The sequence below is a fragment of the Mycteria americana genome, chromosome Z (genome assembly GCF_035582795.1).
Source record: "Mycteria americana isolate JAX WOST 10 ecotype Jacksonville Zoo and Gardens chromosome Z, USCA_MyAme_1.0, whole genome shotgun sequence".
Lineage (NCBI taxonomy): Eukaryota > Metazoa > Chordata > Aves > Ciconiiformes > Ciconiidae > Mycteria > Mycteria americana.
The window spans coordinates 44,859,368-44,878,884 of record NC_134396.1 but is presented as its reverse complement, the minus strand read 5'-3'; the positions used below and the strand labels follow the sequence as shown (position 1 = coordinate 44,878,884).

General features: G+C 39.4%; 1 protein-coding gene across 1 annotated transcript; it reads left to right on the top strand.

Annotated features, from left to right (window-relative positions):
• The first annotated feature begins 7,427 nt into the window (after positions 1-7,427).
• On the top strand, positions 7,428-18,899 carry PHAX (phosphorylated adaptor for RNA export). Its single transcript, XM_075526760.1, has 5 exons — positions 7,428-7,568; positions 9,549-10,168; positions 12,944-13,064; positions 15,011-15,094; positions 16,792-18,899. The coding sequence occupies exons 1-5, from the start codon at positions 7,464-7,466 to the stop codon at positions 17,059-17,061; spliced, it is 1,200 nt and encodes a 399-aa protein (XP_075382875.1). The 5' UTR covers positions 7,428-7,463; the 3' UTR covers positions 17,062-18,899.
• The last annotated feature ends 618 nt before the right edge of the window (positions 18,900-19,517 follow it).

Below are 19,517 nucleotides of genomic sequence, written 5' to 3'. Positions count from 1 at the left end.
ATAATGAAGAGTGAAATCAACTGCTGACTAAGTTCTGGTTTTGTGAAAGGGGGGAGGCAGGGGTTCGGCATATCCTGCAGAATAATTCAAAAAGCTAGGAGCGGTGCTAACACCAATAGTTTCATATGAATTATACTTCTCACTGGTCCAGTGTTTAATGTTAGTTGCTTTCTCCAAAGTGGATTCCGAGTGGTTGAAAAATTCTGTTTTCAGTTCTGAAAAATTTTCCAGTTCTGAAAACAACTGAGAAATAAAAGAAAACAGTTCCAAGGACAACCTTGAGTAACTTGTTCAAGGACAAGTATGTTCATAGATACAGAAAGAAGAAAATGCATAAATAAGATACTGAGGCTGTGGACAGTATCTGCCTCTTCAGTTTGTTCAAAGGTCGTGTGACAGTGTCTTAATCATCAGCCATTTCTGCATCTATTTTATCCCCTTACTAAAATAATGAGGAATTTGTATATAGTCTTTTATAAGACTGAGTAGCGTCTGAGGTGGACAGTTCTGCTCCCCTCTGGAGTGTGGAAGTTCTGTGAGTTGCAAAGGTTTAGAGTTGGAGGCAATTACCTTTCAAGAAGATAAATGCCATTCCTGAAGAGGCATCATAATCAAAACATTCCAGCAAAAGAGAAAAGAAAATAAAAAGAAATTAGGTTAGCTATTCTCACTGTTGAAATCTATGTCAAAATTCCCACTGACTACAACAGAAACACAAATGGACCTTACAGAGCAGTCATTTCCCCTGAGAGCAGAAGATAATAAAGGTGAAACAACAGTGCTTGATAGAAAGCTTCAGAAGTCCAGGAAATTGAAGAAAGGACAAGTTTAAATTGAATATACAGTTTGTTAATACTTGACTTTCTATGGTGCTTTTATTCACCCTTGTAAGTTCAAAGTATCCAACTTGTTGCTACGGAAAAAAAAAAAAATATATATATATAAAAATCCTCCTTGGTTTTTAGTGAAAAAGCCAGGCCACACAGACACAGGCAAAATTAAAGTGATTCCTTAAAGATAACATGCTTAAATATAGATAGCAAGATGCCTATTTAACATGAAGAGGAGACAATCATTCGCCTAGCTTGAAAAACTGGTTACTTGATATGGCATACTGGGTTTTTCTGAAGATTCTACATATGCTTCTGAACAATGGAAATCTAGCCTTACAGAAGCCAATGTGCTTCTGAAAATGGAAATCTAGCCCTACCGAAGCCAACAGGAAAAAATACACCTATCTCTTCCAAGGGAAAGACAAGGAAGATGGAATTTAGATGTTAATGCCTCCTAAAAAATAAGAGCTCTGGAGTACCAAAACTGTATTTTCACTGTCAGTTTTTACATTTTCATTATCTAAACTAAACAACTGCCTAGCCCTCCCAATCTTTTCACAATGTAATGAACACTGATATTTTAAAAGTCTTCTAAAAATAGTTTAAACAGCTACTTTTAAGACAGAAGTCCTTCTTTCTCCCGCTCATATATATGAGAACATACATACATATGTTCTTATACATAGAAGAACCAAACGCCATACTAGAGCAGGCTGACTTCTAACCAAAATACTGAAGAGTGGCTGTCTATGAAAGTGTTTAAGCACTGGATGGATAAAGAAAGCTTTCCTAGTCCTTATCATAGAGTGTGATCTATGCTTAGATTCTGTGCTCAGATCCTTGCCCAGCCAAAGGTATCCTTGAATTGATAATAAGGTATCTTTGAATTGGTAATAGCTTTTTGGCTGTTTTTTTTCCCTGATGTTTTGAATCCCTTTTGAACTAATGTAAATAAATCCTCTGACATTCACAGCACCCTGTGACAAAGAATGGCAGTGTAGCTGTGGGTTACCAGCACCACCTTTTCTTTGTTTTGAACGTGCCACACACTAGCCCCATCTTCCCTCTATAAGGTAAGATGGTGAACAAATACCCCCAAAGCATCTTTCCGACTCCAATCACTGTTCTACAGATCTCTGTCATACCCTTATTCAGTCGTCTTTCACTTATTTTTCCTAAAGGCTTTACACTGTTGTCACCCTTTACTCCATTTTTTCCTTCTCTTCTACATTTTGAAATGAGAGGAACCAAAGCAGTACTCAGTATTCGAACTGCAGATGCGTTATGGACTTATACAGTGCGAAAATTTTGTTTTCTGTGCTACATTCTTTTCCTAATAGTTCCTAACATTTCATTCATTTTTGAACTCCACCTGAGCACTGAACTGTGTTTTCATGGGACTAGCTATTATAATGATCGTCTCAGCATCAGCTGTGTATGTCAAGTTGTGTGTGTCTCTCTTCCCATGTGCATCCCTCCTCATTTACCTACACTGAGCTTCCTGACCTGGTCCTTAAAACACGAGTCTTAGGAGGAACTTTCACAGTTATTCACAACTAGTCCTTACCTCACTATTCCGCACAGTTTAGTGTCATCTGCAAACTTTGTCACCTCTTCCAGTCTAAGATGAATGCTGTATCTGACATGGGGACTGAGCCTGTCATGATTCACCTTTTTCTTCAAACAGATTTATACAAAATTTGAACAGTGGGACTGAAAACATGGTTCCAAGCTAACCACTTGAGCTGCTTTACATACTCCTGTATGTCTCGCTGAAGCAGAAGATCCTGGGGGAGAAGATAAAACCATTCTACTGACATTACTTTAGGAAATGGTGGTAGACTTGTCCTCCATGCCAATTTTCATGAATATGTCTTCCAATTGCCTGAGTATCTCAGGGAATCATGCTGAGACAATTTCAAGGTGCCACTGGTGTCCAGATTCAGCTGTCTGGGACTGAGCATGAGGCAACTGAGCTATCTACTCTACTATTCCTGAAGGTGTCAAGCTCAATACTTTGTCTGGAAATCTTACACAGCTGAAGCCAGAGAGTTTTGTATTGATGACCAGAATGTGTACTATTCCTTACGCACTAGAAAACAGATCTGAATGATGACATAGATTTCTGGATATTTTCAGTATATTATCTGTAGACTTTCTCTATGGGACCCAAGTGTTGTTCTGCTGATACGCTGGGCCCCTTTATGGAAAATTAATGAGGCCACGAAAATCAGCTTTAAAGTATACAGCATTTGCTGGGTGTAGCTAGTGAGCAAAGGAAGAAATCCACATTTCCCCCCTCATAAATGCTACTGTCTTCCAGTTGAAACCACCTTCTGCTGATGAAAGCTAATTCATAGTGTCTCCTATATTCTTCAAAGAATTTCTTTGTTATCATTTAAAAATACATAGAAGTCAGACATATGTGCACACAGGCACAGAGAGGTATATATATCTATCTGAGAGGCTGGCTTTCAAACTACCTTATAGACTGATAGATAATAGATTCAGTAAGATGAAGCATGATATCAATGAGAGTTTTAGTAACTGTAAGACATTTGCATACTGCTGCACTGTAAGGGAGTGATTCCCTTTCAACTTCATAAATCAACAAAGAAAACAAACCTGCTGCTGAGGTGAAGAAATGGTCATGAAAGCTTGAGAAGGTAATAGCAAAAGGACTGCTCCTAGACAGAGCTGATACACTTCAGACTGCAACCGCCTTTGCAATAACCCGGAGCACTCTCTGAGGCCTGGTTATGAATATAGAGCCACGAGCATTAGAGAAATACTTTACTGCCAACTGTAATATTGTTACGCAGACAACTGCGTGGAGTAGACTGATTAGTCCTAATCACTTTCCTGAAGTTTTTGTCATGCTGAGTATCTTTTGGATATACTCTTGCAATTCTGAAAGCCCTAATTTGCTTAGTACTTTGAAAGGGCAGCATAATTCCACTACATGGATTTATTTGCTGTCACAGTCTGGACTGACAATCCCATGAATATCATCCTTTTGAAGCATTTCCCACTCACTGTTTGCTAGTTGCCTCAGAGAAGAATAGTCAAAGAAATTGTCTGCTATTAAACAGATGCACTGAACCAAGGTTTCTTTCATTTCAGATTTTACATTCCTACATGCTGTATACTGTTCAAGGGCAGGAATTGCAAGGTCTCAGCACCTTAGTGCTGAATTTTACCGAGTCACACCTGCACAGCTCTCTATCATTTGGAGAATATTGACAAGAATAACAACATATCCTGAGGCTTTTAAGTTTTCAAATCTGAGAGATCTATATTCTCTTAAAGTCAGCTAAAGTTAAGGATAGAAAGGAAAGTGCATGCATTGAAGGCTTTTTTGGTCTGACCTAACTGGTCCTGACCACATTCTTACTGATAACCTTTATCCTGATGTTAGGCAAAATGAACTGTTCACACCTGCTCAGCAAATTTTCTAGTTTTAGAGAAAAATGCTACACAACACACAGTTTTAGAGAAAAAAGCTAAACAACAAACAAATACCACTCGAAATGCAAGAAGGCTCAGTGATGGGGTTGTCTTGGATCCCTGGGAAAGGGATGGTCTCTGGAGCCAGAACAAGAGCTCTGAAGACTGAAAAGCTCCATCCAAGTGCTGTGTGCTGAAGAAGAAAGGTAGGAATAAAAATGTTTTGAAGCCTCTGTGGCTGGAATTCAATGCAGATTTTTTTCTGCAGGAAATAACATTTTGAGCACTTTAGTAACTGGTCTACTCCATCACCTTTGCTGACATTACCTGCAGGATGAATGTGCACGCTGCCAAAGGAGGTAAAGCTGACTGCTTTTCTTTTCTCTGGGCTACTTGTGCCTGCACTGTCACTGTTGGGCAAAGAGACCCAGGAAACTGACCTGGCTAAAGAGTAATCTCGTTTCTGGCTAAGCCAGTATTCAGCTGTATCATTTTCCTGATGTGATTCTTGTGTCACCTGCCACACAAAGTCTAATGCTGTCTAAGCGAAGGCATGGAAATGCTTCTCCAGTTTGTCATGTTGGAGATTTGCATAACTTTTATGATACAATTAGCACATTGTGTGTTGTGTGGTGGGGTATGTCAGATGTTTCATGATACAATTCACACATGTTGTGTGACCCACATCATGTGTTGCGTGTTGCGTGACTGGATTCTTGTGCGGAACCCTTGTTTGAGAGATACTTGATATATTCATATTGCATTGAATATTTGACCTCATTTCCTATTTCAAGAATAATTTGTCATGAATATATGCACAGATATTGTACTGCTGTTGATGGAGAAGAATTTAACTTGCAATCATTGTAGAATTTGAATAAGGTACACATTACTGTTAATTATAATTCCTTTCTAATTTGCACAAATTTTCTCCTACGTCAAAATGGGGCATCATACTAACTTTCTGTCCATCAGGCAGTAACCACTGGATTCTGTTTCCTGCATCAAAATTCTGTGAAGATTCTCTGAAGCTCTAAAAAACATCCCATCCCACACTGCCAGCTACTGAGCGCTTCAACTAACGTTAATCTGAACTTAATCTAGATTTAGAACAGTATGGCACAATGTGTATCATTTTTTATTTACTCAATAACAGCTTCTTATTTTCTTATCCTTCAGACCAAGGCGGGGGGGTACAATATATATACAGGCAGGAACTGTCAACGGCTTCTTAAGTCTTCCAGAAAATTGTATTTCTAGATGAGTAACACAACTCACTTTGCAGGATTGAGCCATTGCTTTTCTGCATGGTGCCAATAGCAATGGACCTAATGGTAGTCAGATGTCAGGTAACAGTAAAGACCATTCCCCTGGTTTAGTTGTTCTCATTAGGTAGGTCTGGGCAGCTCACTGCTTTGGGTGTTAATGAACAGATTTCTGCTTAGCTCTCCACTGCATGAGGAGCTTCAGTGCCTAACTCAAGATTTTCAAATTCCACCCAGAGACACAGTAAGTGTTTCTAAGCTGCACTGCACCCTGCCCCACCGCTTTGTGTACACAGCTGAAGGACTGTGTATGTATTAAGTACCAAAGGAAATACATGAATTACTGAAGGAAGACATAAGCTAAATTGATGTAGCTGGCATTGATCAGAGCTAAAACAACCAGAAGGACCTCCTTTGAACTTCTAACTGGTTGACCATTGACCATTACAGCCTATCATTGAAGCAAATGCTCATCTTCTCAAGTTCAGTTTGAAGGATGCCTACCAGCAATCTCTTAACACTTTTCATTTATGTAGCACACCAACTGGGAAAAACATCGGTTCCTAGACAAAATGTGGCAGCATGATTTCTCTCCCTTTATTGAAGAATCAGTATCCATGAAAATTTATGAAGAAATGATAATCAAACAATTTTTTTTTTCCTGATATAAGCGAGCATAACACTTCATTGTCTCTGCGAGCAGAGATGTAATACTGTAAAATGTGTAGTGCATTTGAATTTATACAGCTGCAAACCTGTCCTCAGAGGAAATTACCTAATCTACATCTGTTTATACCAGCTGAGGATACTGGACATATGGTCCATCCATCCAACGCTGTGCATATTCATTCACCACTTTCTCACTCACACCTCCACTATTTTATTCTTGTGGCACCAAATACCATCACATTTATATGTCAATACTCACAGAAAGCAAGGAGACTTTAAACTCCATGATCAGACTTCCTTTAGTTGTTTAACACAGATTCTGAACAGCCCTAGAAATTATGGCAGGGCTTTTTTATCTTGTGCTTTATTCTAACCAGTCTGAGATTATTATTTTTTTTCGGGGGGTGAGGGGGAAGTACTCCTTTCACTGATTTAATAGTTTGCCTGCCTGATTTGAACTGCACTGGACTGTTGCGATAAATAAAAACAGCTCCATTTCAGATTACCAATCCCTTAATCAAACCATTACCTAATATTCAGTGCCCTGTGTTAGACCCATAGATACACCCTCCGAGAGTGACATTTTAGCTTTAGAGTGCACAAATGACGGCTTGAGCCATACCTAAATTAAGACATAGGACTACACAGTAATTTAGGTTGAAAGGGACCCTGGGGGGGGGGGTCACTTAGTCCCTGCTGACTAGCAGGAAACACGTTTCTCCAGGTTTCTGGGGGGTGGGTCGAGTGACACGGTATAAGAAGTGATTCCAATATTTGTTAAGACTGCCCCAAGAATCTGCTGTAAAAATCAAAACGGGCCATCTTAGTAACTCGCTAATGCAACAGTTTGTTGTTGTGGTTGTTGTTGTTGCCCCTCGTGCCGAGGAGCCGCACGCCGCAGCCTGTGCCCATGGCCCTGCCAGCCGCCCCGGGCACGCGGTAAAGCCGACCGAGGCGGATTTTCATCTAAACTTCTTTCTTTGTGCAGCACCCGCCATTCCCACAACTGCGGCGACACAAGACAACGAGCCGGGAGGCCGGCACGAAACGCTGCCGCAGAGCACCGGCCGCCCCGCCGCGAACAACATGGCGGCAGGGCCCGCCGCACTGCCTCCCGCCCCTTCCCGCCCGTTCGCCGGCGTTCCCGACACGCACCGCGCCGCTCGTCACAGCCGCCCGCTCTCCCTATTGGTGACAGGGAGTCGCGGCGCGCCGCGCTCCCCTCCTCCCCGCCGGTCGCCGCGGCGAGATGGCGCTGGAGGCGCGGAGGATGGAGGGCGACGTGGAGGACGGCGAGCTCTCCGACTCGGACTCCGACATGCCCGGCGCCGGCTCCCCCGGGGAGCCGCAGCAGGTGAGGAAGGGGAGGTGGCAGGCGGCGAGGCCAGGGCTCCAGCCGGAGCCGCGCCACCCCTGGCGGCGGGCCCCGGAAGGCCTAGCCGGCAGATCGCACCGAGAGGGCCGCAGGGGCCTTGCCGCCCCGGCCGCCGCCCGTGATGCCCCGCTCCAGAGGGCGGGAGGCGCTGGACGGGGCCCGCTGGCGACCGGGTGCTCGGCGCCTGCGGGAGGGGGGGCCCCGGTAGCGCCCGGGGGGCTGGGTTAGGGGGCCCTTCCCCAGGGGTGGCTGCTTGTCCTGGGCCCGGAACCGGCTTGTTCCTCCGGTGCCCGTTCATTTGGGAAAACCGCATGCTGTCGCGGGGCGCGGGAGGCTTTTGTTGTTGCTGGGCACTGGGTTCGGGGAGCAAAGGAGAGCGCTCGCCGGTAGCGTTGGTCGCTTCAAGAACAATAGAAACAAGCCGTTGTAAAAACATATGAAAGCAATGAGTGGCGATTACAGCTTTCCCTTGACTTTGCAACTCTTTTGCATCCGTGAATTGCTGAAGAGATGTTTCTTATTTCCAAGTGTCTCATACGGTTTTCACGTTAGAGTGTGTTATGAAGATAATGAGGAGTTTATGGTGGTGTGTGGGCAGGAAAAGATTTCAAAGTAAGATAAATCAGTGTATGACACTGTTTGTGTAAGGATGTTTATTTTCTTTAGTCACTTTGATTTATTTGCAATATAGTTCTGGGATGTGTAGCACAAAATAAATTATTACAGATGTGGGATTTTTTATAATTTATGGAATTGTTAGTGTTTTGTGTTATGGAATACATTTGAAATTAAAGATTTGTATTTCATAACGTGATAAGTTGAAGACTTCTGTTTTAGGTTTGCTAATAGGAGGAAGAAGAAATGGTGCCATAATGTTGGTGAAAGCAGTAAGGTTAAAGAAAGAATTTTTATTTCACCTGAAATTGAAAGAAGAGGTCTTATTTTTAAAGATCACGGGATAGCATATAACTTTATGATAGGAAATCAGTTAGGGAAAAACTGATTTCCTATCATAAAGTAAGGAAAATGCTTACCACAGATTAGCACAGACAGCGTGGCCAAAAGTCTCCAGCAACTGGAAGTAAGAATTCTGGGTTATGTTACCTATGGTGCTTTTGTAGGTAATGCAGATTTGAGCAAGTTTGGCTTTCATATTTTAGTTTATCTGTCAGGGAAACAGTATTTCTTGAATATTTTTTATAGCAATAGGACTTTTTTGTAAAGTACGTTGAAACCTTTTGGGTTTTTGTCTGGATTAATAAGAAGCCATAGTAAGTCTGTGGTGTCTTGTTGGTTTAAAGAAAGAAAACCTCAGTTCTTCAGTAAGGTACTGCTGTCCCCAGCTTGTCATGTGCTGTCCTGATTGAACCAGAATCACAGTACACTGTTAGCTCCTCAAAGTCTGAGCAGCATCTAAGTCTTGTGGGTTTTGTTTTGGGTTTTTTGGTCATTTTTTCTTCTCACTTGAGTGTCTGGGAACACTACTGTGGTTGCAGATCACTAGTCTTGACCCCTTTCAGACTCCAGAGAGAATATTAATTTCTGTGCTGTTAAAAAAACTTCTGCTAAGTTGCTATGGTGGTTTGGGGTTTTTTTTAATCTTTCTTTGAAGTGCTGTGCATGTTGTGTCTTCGTCCAATTTGGGAATTTTAATAGCTTTTCCAGTCTCGTAATAAGTTTAGTTTCATTCAACAAAGATTATGTTAAGTAGCTTAGTGACTCGTGATATGTGTTTTCTGTAGCAGCCATGCTGTCTTTCATATACAAGCATTCAAAATACAGAAGTTTCATAGGATGCTCCTGTCAACTGTAGTCCAAAAGATGCTCACAGAGGACTGCCCAAACAGTCACATGAGTCAGAATTAAGTTTACTAGCTAATCAAATCTTTGGCATGACTTGATAGCTCTTTTAATTTACAAGAGTAATTAAATTAACAAACATTTGCTTTTTTATTTCAGAAATCCCACGATGGCAATGATTCAGGCAGACTGTTCCACAGCAGCATTTCATCATGTGCACCAAGCGTTCCTTATCGGACAACCAAAAGTGTGGATTCAAGTGACGAAAGCTTTTCTGAATCTGATGATGACAGTTGTCTGTGGAAACGAAAACGACAGAAATGTTTCAACTTTTCTCCTGCTAAATCTGAGCCTTTTCAGCTTAGCCAGAGCCACCAAAAACAAGCTGCTCTAGGTGGCAAGAAGGTCAACAACATTTGGGGTGTGGTGCTCCAGGAGCAGAATCAGGATGCAGTGGCTACTGAACTTGGGATTCTAGGCATGGATGGTAGTATTGACAGAAGCAGGCAGTCTGAGACTTACAATTATTTATTGGCTAAAAAGCTGATGAAGGAAGCTCAGCAAAAGGAGGCAGAGACTTTAGATAAAGAACTGGATGAATACATGCATGATGACAAGAAAACATTGCCAGCAGAAGAAGAAAATGGGCAAGGCTTTCTCAAACGGAAGCGGCCTGTGAAAGATAGACTGGGTGAAAGACAAGAAATGAAATATAAAGGAAGGTATGAGATAACAGAAGAAGATTCAGAGGAAAAAGTGGCAGATGAAATTGCTTATCGGTGAGTTTAATAACAGTGTATCTTCACTTCCTTAAGTATCGGTAAACTCTTGATGGAGAAGAAGGGGGGGTGGGGGGAGCTTTCTTACTGCTAGATATGTAAGATATAATACCAGATTACAAAACGCTTGAGTGCCTTGTGCGTATTTCCAAAATCCTAGGATTAAAATGCAGCAGTGTGGCTGGTATCTTGTAGAAGCATGCAGTAATACTGTCTAATTATTTTTTTTTTTAAAGATCTACCAGAATGGTTTGTTATTTGAGAACAATGGCAAGGAAAAATACTGTTTCTCATCACGTGGATAGTAGTGGCTTTTTTAGGAAATACCCCATGAGTAAAGATGCGTGTTTGGAGCTGGACACCAATGAACACCTGCTGTGGTCACCATGAAAATCTGGCTAAGTTACAAATATTTGAAACTGTAGATGACTCGGAGTGTGTAGTGTTTTGGAGAGCACAGCTTCTAAAATACACATATTCTTTACATGGTACATACTTGTCTGAGGAAAATGTTTTGCTGCCCTTGCTGTGCAAAGGTTAGACACCAGCACTGAAATCAAGCCTTGCCTCTGTGTTGTGAAACTGAGCTGCAGTTCTGTGCTAATTTATGAAAGCTAGTGTTGGACTTACCAAGTTCCAGCTGTATATGCACACTTACCACCATCCAGTTCTTTTCACAATCCTGCTATTTAGCTACCGTACACTGAGCTAAGTCAGAAAACTTATCTGTCCAAAAGCCTGTTGCTCTTTTTGAAGAGTTAGTTTGTAAACAGATTTGTTTCCCGAACCAATTTGCTGCACAATTTCCTTTGAGCTGGCAGCACTGGACTGATGGTGTGAGGGAGGGCACATGACTGCAGTCATTCTTACTTAGATGGACTCAAACTGCCACAATCCTTTTTCAGTGGTTCAAGGGAAGAAAATGATGTTAAATCTTGTAACTGTTGTTCCCTATTTACTGACGGTTACCTTAACATTTAAATAAAACCTGGGTTTATTGATCAGTGTTGATTTCTTACATGTGATACTTAGTATTGCCAGATGCTGAAATACAGCAATTAGACAATTATTAGTGCTGTTATCAGTCCTCAGTAGCTTCTCATTTATGAATTTGAAAACTTTGAGCATGTCTCTTGTAATGAACTTTTCTTTGTTATATTGATCTTCATCAAAATAGGGCAGAAGCCTCTTTTTCTAATTGTTTATAGTAGTAATGGTGCTGAACTGCATCGGTAGGATCGTGGTTCTACAGGTCACAGCACTGTTGTTTGATCTGTGCTGTGCCATGCTGTGCCTGAAATTCCTAACCTTTTGTTGTGCTCGCCCACACAGTGAACTGAAATCAAAGAGTTTTTCTGACCATCTTGTGCCATTTTTTGTCCTTTACCTCATTCAGTTCCTGTTGCAGTGCATAGCTGCTTGTTAAAGCACACATACAGGAGGATTGTGCAGGGCCAGAATGAACTCTAGGTGGGGATTTGACTGTTTTAGCTGCCACTGCTACTAACAGAAGGTCTATTTAACCAGCTCTCTAAGGAATCCTGGTTATCTTAAAGTTCTCTGCATCTTTGAGAAACGTTTCTATCTCTTCCAATAGTTCACAATTTAGAACTCAATCCTATAAATACTTAAGAAACCATTTACCTTCTGGTGCCATATCATCCATTGAACTTGGTGAGATGAAACACAAAGTGTAAAGTTAAGCAGGTTGGGTAATCCTTTTCATGATTAGGACAATTGTCACTAAAATGTGAGTTTTAACATTTAATTTCAGGTAACTTCAGTCATACAATTGAAGCAGTTGAAGCTAGTCTGGTTGTTCTAAATAGTTGTTCACATCTGTGGTCAAACACCTGTTATGCAGTCATTGTAATGTATGCAGCTTTACAGTTTAGTAATGTCACTTGAGGCAATTAAGCCAGGCGTTGGTCTTCAAGAAATTTTGGTAATGACGGTGGTCTGTTGGTCCCCAAAGTGTAAAGCCACTGAGCTGTAGTGCTTGGGACTGTGCTTAATGAAAAGCCTTGTCATTTAAAAAATGAGAATTCAGCGTATGAACTCTTGTTCTGGACAAGTGGTATTGATTTGTGGGCTTACCATGTTTTCCAGTGGGACTACATACTTTAGCACAGTGAATTGATGCTGTATAACCCTCTCCCTTCATGCAGACTGACAATGCAAATTTCTGTATGAGGACATTGTTGCTAACAAAAGAATATCATTTAACTTAGTAATATTACAATTTTTTTTCTTGTTTGCATTTTATCAGTTATCATAGATTAGTCAACAGACTGATTTCTTTTTTTATTGTGTAGGTTTGTCTGAATGGCACATGATACAGGGGAACTTTTACACTTACTGTTGTCTCCAGTTAATTGCTGATTTAACTGTAAAAGGTGCTGTAGGTTTAACTGTTAAATGCACAGCAGACTTTTATACTTTAATTTCAGAGATTTATACAGGTCTTTGCATTTTCTTATTTGGTTTAATCTTTCACATATCAATAGAAGAAAAATAGTCTCAGTGCATTTGCATTGAAACAAATTTTGAAAATGCATGCTTTAGAAAAAACTATCCCTCAGAAGCTCAGTATTTTGAAATCTGATTAAAGAAGTCATTGAAACACATTTAAATGTATAGACACATTTAAATGTATAATTTTAGCACAGTTTTATGTCCCACAGAATGAATTATTCATTACGGAAGTTCCATGGTCAATTTTACTCAAGAAATTATACTGACAATAAATGTGCCTTTTTTTTTCCCTCCTCTCAGGCTTTGTGAGCCAAAGAAAGATTTAATTGCCCGAGTAGTGAAAATAATCGGGAAAAGAAAAGCTATCGAACTGCTTATGGAAACAGCTGAAGTGGAACAAAATGGTGGACTGTTCATAGTGGTAAGAAAAATGTGATATTGTGGGTTTGTGGAGGGGGGACACACAACTTTTTAGTTGCAGAATATTTACGTAGTACTATTGCACAGCTTTCACGTTGGACGGGTTCTCCCAGAGTTTCATGGCCTTCTCTCACCATGGAAGTCGCTTAATAAATACTAATGTAACCTTCCAGCAGGATTTGAGTAAACAATGAGACGAATGAACCTGGAGATTGCCCAACTCTTTGTACTGAGTTTAGTATCTGATTTGCAGTGATAGCATTGTATCTGTTACTCTGCCTCCTCTTGAGATCTTTGCCTGGCAGAGTTAGAGTGAAGGATTCTGAAGCTTGAATAAAAGCTTGTAGGTGAATCCTCTGGCACATTGCTTCAGTAAGTCAGGTGGATGTTTGACAGCACTGACCTGTCTACTGGGTTAATCAGCATGCCATCAGAGGTCAACATACTCAGTAGTGAGCATTTCTAAAGTCACATTTGAAGAGTAACTTTCAGAAGGGAATCTGTTAGCTTTGTTAGAGAGCCATTGGCTTGTGTATCAGTAGAGCAAAACTGAGTACTGTTTTCTGTTACAAATCATGGTAAAAATCCTGTACTTAATAGTTAGGTTATCAATTTCTTGGTATGCTTTTGTTTTTATTAAATTATGAGCCCCAGTGCAGAAGTTCAGAAGACAAAAAAGTGGGAGGAAACTAGTAAGTACTTTTAGGCATTTGTTTATATTTACATCTTTTAAGTTCCCTCATTAGAAGTAGAGAGGAGGAAAAAAAAATGGGGGGGACACCCCCTAACACAAAGAAAAAACCACCATCACCACCCCCCCACCCCCACCACCTACCCCCCCCCCCCCCCGAAAAAAAAAAAAGCAACAACTTTCCAGCTAGTAACTTGTCTTAGAAGCAGTCTGTTGTCTTGAAGGATTAAAGTACTTGTTAACAAGTATTTACCAAGGAGATGAAAGGACACAGCTCCAGGTAGCACAGGTTCCTTTGGCTGCAGATCAGAGTATGCCATTTGAAAGGCAGATCATACTGTTTTTCTTAGTTGAGATTTTGTGCTGGTAGGATGATGAAAGTATGTGGTGTCTGCTGTTTCAAGAACATACTTAAAAATTGACCTTCTCTGTTCTTAGAACTTTTGGATTGTATATTGCTTTCTTAGTTAGCAGAAAAGTATCACATTTAATACAATATCAGAGCACTGGAGTAACAGTTCAACTTTAAATACTGTGAATGGTAATTGAATAATAATATGATAACTAGTGCTTATAATTTACAGAGGTTTCAAAGCTGAGTCCATTTATACTTCAGTATGACATATTGCACCACTGCTGTTACAATGAAAACTGTTGAAGCATGGAACTAATATGTTGAGGGGGGAAACTTTAAAGTACACATTGTGTTCATCTCCCTTAGGCAGAAATGGAAAATCCTGCAGATGCAGATAAGTTCTAGAATTGCTGAGCACAATTAAAAAAAAAAAAAAGAGATCTACATAATTTTATGAAATTCATTTTTGACATTTTACTGGGCTTATGTGTTAGGAATGTTCTGAATATTTAACCTAGTATATACACTATTGTAGGTAGTTGTGAAAGTAGTTAGAATACTACTCATGTTTTGTTTCTTCGCTACCAAAATCAGATTTAGTATGTAGTTGAACAATTTGGTATTATCTTCTAAACCATGTTTTTGGTAACCTCATAGTTTACCTGTCCAAATGGAGCAAGCTGGTTGTTGACCTTCTTATGACTAGTTCAATCACAAATAAAACATAGCAGGGTTGTTTTCATGTGGTACCTAACACAGCAGAACTTAATTTTTTTTTATTCTGTCTCAATACAAAGCATTGGCTTAGATGCTATTTTTATATCAACACTTACGTCTTAGTTGCTATTACTTATTTTTATATCAACACTTGCTATTACTAATTTGCTCTTTCCCTATTAAGAACGGCACTAGGAGAAGAACACCAGGGGGCGTTTATTTAAACCTGCTGAAGAACACACCTAGCATCAAAGAAGAACAAATCAAGGTAAAATTGTCAAGACTCCAAATGATTGTCCAAAGTAAATTTTGGTTTTTTCTACTAGAAATGTTATGATTGAATCTTTCTCAACTTCTAGCGAATTTAACACTATATTCCAAAGAAACCAGCTTTTCACATACAAAATATAGGCAAAAAAAAAACACCAAAAAAATTATGAATTGCCATTCACGCTAGGCAGAGGGAACACCTTTTACATACTGCCAGTCACAAAAACCTGTTGAGGATGATGAGACTGTAGAGTCTGGAGAGATAAACATTGGCTTTTCCTTAATTTGTATATACCTTACAGCAACATTACCTGTAGTAGTATTTCTCCCTTTGGAGCTCTGTGTCGTTGTGCATGGATTGAATGGTGTTCTCTTAATAGAATATTTTTTTGTCCTGTGTAGCTCCAGCTGTAGCACCAGGCAGTATTTCCCATTAAGTCAGATACTAGTCTGAACTTAGCCTGAATTGCTCACTGGCCTCATCTGTGGTGCTCACCAGATTAGTTTTGTCAGCTTGTAAATATTATTGTCTTTCCTTTTAGGGTATGAAATAGACTGAGATGGCATTTTCTTCATTCAGTTAAAACAACTTGGGTTTTTTCATGGTATTTGCCACTTTAGTAAAGTTTTGTTTAAAGAAAGGCTCGTTTATTTACTTGTAGGTGGCTACCATTCACTCTGTAAACCATCCTAGCATCTTGTTCTGGGAATTGAGAAACAAATCAACATAAACTGTGATTGTCTGTTTTATGTTTGTTTTTTTTTAAAAAAAAACAACAAGCAAAAAACAACCTTTCATAGCTTATAGTGGTCACAAAAAGTTGCACATTTGATCACTTTACCCCATTACAAAATAAAAAAAAATTTGCTTTTCTAGCCCGCTTCCATGTCCTTGTAGTTGTGAGTCTGATTCTTCTCTTGCTGATACTGTCAAGTGTTTAGTGACATAGCAGTTTTCACTCTACAAACTTGATTGATGGTATGAGACGTAATTTGTCATACAAACCTGTGGGAAAAGTATGTGTAATACTGTCATCATGGAGGTTGTCATGTATACAGCTGTCACAGATTTGCATATCCTTAGCACTGGACTTACAGCTTTTGGGGAGAAAAAAAAGCATTAATGTTTTCTGTATGCAATTTATGTGTTTTAAAAAAATAAGAAGGGAAAGAAAGGCGTGTGGCAGCATTTACTACATGGTATTTCTCCCCCTTGAAATATGGAGGAAACTTGTGTCATATTTTGCAGTAGAGAAGATGTTAATGAGGTTCACAAATGTTTGACAGTAAAGATCAGGAGACCTGGACTCAAATTTCAATTGTGGAGGAAAGGTCTCAAGTTGTCACAGACCTTTGGTTACATTTTCTCTACAGGTCCCTCTGTATGGCAGCATGACCCTCTGGTCTACCATTCATTCCTCCCAGTTTTGTATCATCAGCAAACTTGGAATGAAAACTTAGTGATACTTATTTACATATATTTTGAGATTGCTGAGAAATTATGTAATCATTTTATTTATGGGGCATTTTCCTTAAGTGCAGTCTATCCTCACACTTCTATCAATAATGTGTATCTTAGTTAAATATCATTCAACAGTATTTGTAATAAAAAAAAAAATTTTTTACTTCTTTATGTTTTCTTTAGGAAACACTAGAAAAATGAATATGCCAAACTTTTTTCTGTTTTCTTTCAAGGAGATATTCTATCTGGAAAACCAAAAGGAGTATGAAAACAAAAAAGCCGCTAAGAAGAGGAGAATACAAGTTCTAGGAAAGAAGATGAAAAAAGCCATTAAAGGGCTTAACCTGCAAGAATATGATGATGCATCTCGTGAGACTTTTGCTAGCGATACGAATGAGGCTCTGGCTTCCCTGGATGATCTACAGGAGGGGCATCATGAAGCAAAGATGGAACCTGAAGATATTATTGAAATTGATAATGCTCACGATTTGGAGATCTTCTAGTTACTAATGTTCTTGATAACAAAGTCTCTATAAATACTAAATATTCACTAAAAACTCATACTAAATGAGCCTTTCTTATAATCCCATGGCTTCTTGTTTTCATAAGCTGCAGAAACATGGGAAATATGTGATGCTGAAGAACATGACATAATTCTTAGCTAAATTTAACAGCATGAAAGATGTTAATTGTCCTATTATTTGTTTGCTGCGTCCTCAAAAAATGTTAAGATTTTTCTAGATAACGGCTCTGCATTACCATGTTTGTTCCTTAGGAACTTTTTTTAGCCACGTGTTAGGTTTAGGAATTAAGGCTATGTTTTAATTAAATACATCATACTTAATTTGGTGAAGCTAACAAAGTCATCAAATGAGCAATGCTCTTCATCACAGTTGAACAGAAAAAAACAGTATAAAGTTAGTCTTGATATAAAAGAATGTGTGTTCTTAATATGGCAGTGTGTTGACAAGAATAGCAGTGTTTATAGGATTAAGACCTGTAAAAACGGATTGGTTTGTGAAATAAACTTAATTTTAATAGTCAATGACTTTTGAATAACAACCTTGTAAATAAGCACTGTTGAGCAATGTATGTTTTAAATTTCTGCAGCATTTTAATCCTTCATATTATAATAGTGGCTTGAGCTTCCTACCTATTCTGTCTAGACTTTTTCCATGATTAGACACACACACAACTTATACAGGTCTTTTTGTTTGAAAAGAAATATAACTGAATGCTTTCTTGAGTAGTGAGATTTTACTCATCTGTGTTCCCCTCAAGGGTCTGTATACTCTACATGCAGGTATAAACCCTTTACCTTGCAATTCTTGTTTCCATGCTTCTTCTCATGTGTGCGATAGGATAAAGTAATGTGTGGCTTGCAGACGTCCTGAAGTTTTTCTATGCTGACTCTTAAGAAAACAAGAGTATGCAAAAAATTATTTTTTACTTGATGCAGAAGGCTGTTGTGTAGTTTGTAAGTTCAACTGAAGACAGCTTTAATGTTGAATGTTGTTTTTAATATAACCGAAGAACATGTGCAACACTGATATGTATGATGTCTAAAATACTTTGTCACTAACAAGTTGTGTTTTCTGTGACTAGACATTATTTTCCAGTATAAAATATTTCTGAAATATTAATGAATGAATTCACTTTCAAACCCAACAACAAACTTCTGCACATAGATTTTGTTCACCTGGAGTGCTTGGATTTCAGAAGCAAAACATGTCACTAAAACACATAATGAAATTGAAATATTGAACAATTCAGTACTGTCAAGAGCTGGTATTTAAAGGACTACAGTAATTGAAGAAAGTTCTTAAACATATAGCACATTCCATTCTGTTTTACTAAATTTAATTAGAGTTTTGACTTTTCTGCATTTTTCTCTTCATGTGCCAGAGCTCCCTATTGTTAAGAAGTTATTCATCAGATGTGAAGCATGCCTTTGCTGGTGGTAGTTGCTCTTGCTGAAATACCAAGGTTTTGATTTGTTCATTAACTTTCCTAACAAACCTGTGATGATCAGAGTACCAAACTGGTAACTCGTGTAAGGGAAAGAGAATTTTGTACTGTTTAATTAGTTTAGGACTGTAGCATTTGATCCTAGTTTTGGGAACTGCTTGGGAATGTCTTAACAATTTCCTGGATAGAATCAGCAAATTTTAATGGTGATTTAAGTAATTTTTTATTGTTACGTAATTTCCTGCTAATGAGCACTGTGTGTTTTTTAAATGTTAATATTTTTCATGTTGATTTCCTGGGTAAGGGGTACTGAAACAATGTGTAAAGTCTTCTCTTTAACAAAAGGAAGATGATAAAGAGTGCTCATTCCTTCCTTCCGGTGTCTGACTAACTGGCCTTTGCTTATGTTCTGTTTTTTCTCTCTTTTCTATTTTCTTCAGCTTTCAACAGAGTCCTTTCAAAAGGAAGCCTGTTCAAAACAATGAGCAACTAGTCTTCATTCCTGTTACACCAGCGATTTCTTTACCTTTGGTATCAAAAAGATTGTGTTAAGCACCAGTTTTTGTGTAGCACTGTAGTGGCTGCAGTCAAGCTTTGGTTTGTTAGCGGAGTTGCAGGGCTGATCCTCCCCTCTCTGCAGCCTGGCACAGGCCCCTGCCCTCTTCTGTGGGATGCATCTACTTGTGCTGGTGAGTGGTGGTGGTGGCCTGGCAGCGGCCACATCACAAGTCCATGTGTGACAGAGTTTGGGGCTTGTGTCAGCAAGCCTTGGGTTGAGCATGGGCAGTGCTGGAGCTGAGGAGCCCGGGACTTTGGAGTCTGGTACTGCAGTCACCACAATTTCCAGAGGGACTGATGCAGATGTGCAAGGATGAGAAAACAGGCTGTGACATTTCTGCATATTGCTATAGATCTGGCTCTTTTCTCTGTATGTGACTGAGCTTGCTGGAAGGTGTTGAGGGATACAGTGGCGGTCACTTTCATCTTTCTC

What these genes read in the sequence shown, in the direction of transcription:
- PHAX (XM_075526760.1), top strand. Translation starts at nt 7,464, where the DNA reads ATGGCGCTGGAGGCGCGGAGGATGGAGGGCGACGTGGAGGACGGCGAG. An exon ending in CCCCCGGGGAGCCGCAGCAG is followed by an intron (nt 7,569 to 9,548) that starts GTGAGGAAGGGG and finishes TTTTTATTTCAG; the next exon opens with AAATCCCACGATGGCAATGA. An exon ending in ATGGTGGACTGTTCATAGTG is followed by an intron (nt 13,065 to 15,010) that starts GTAAGAAAAATG and finishes TTCCCTATTAAG; the next exon opens with AACGGCACTAGGAGAAGAAC.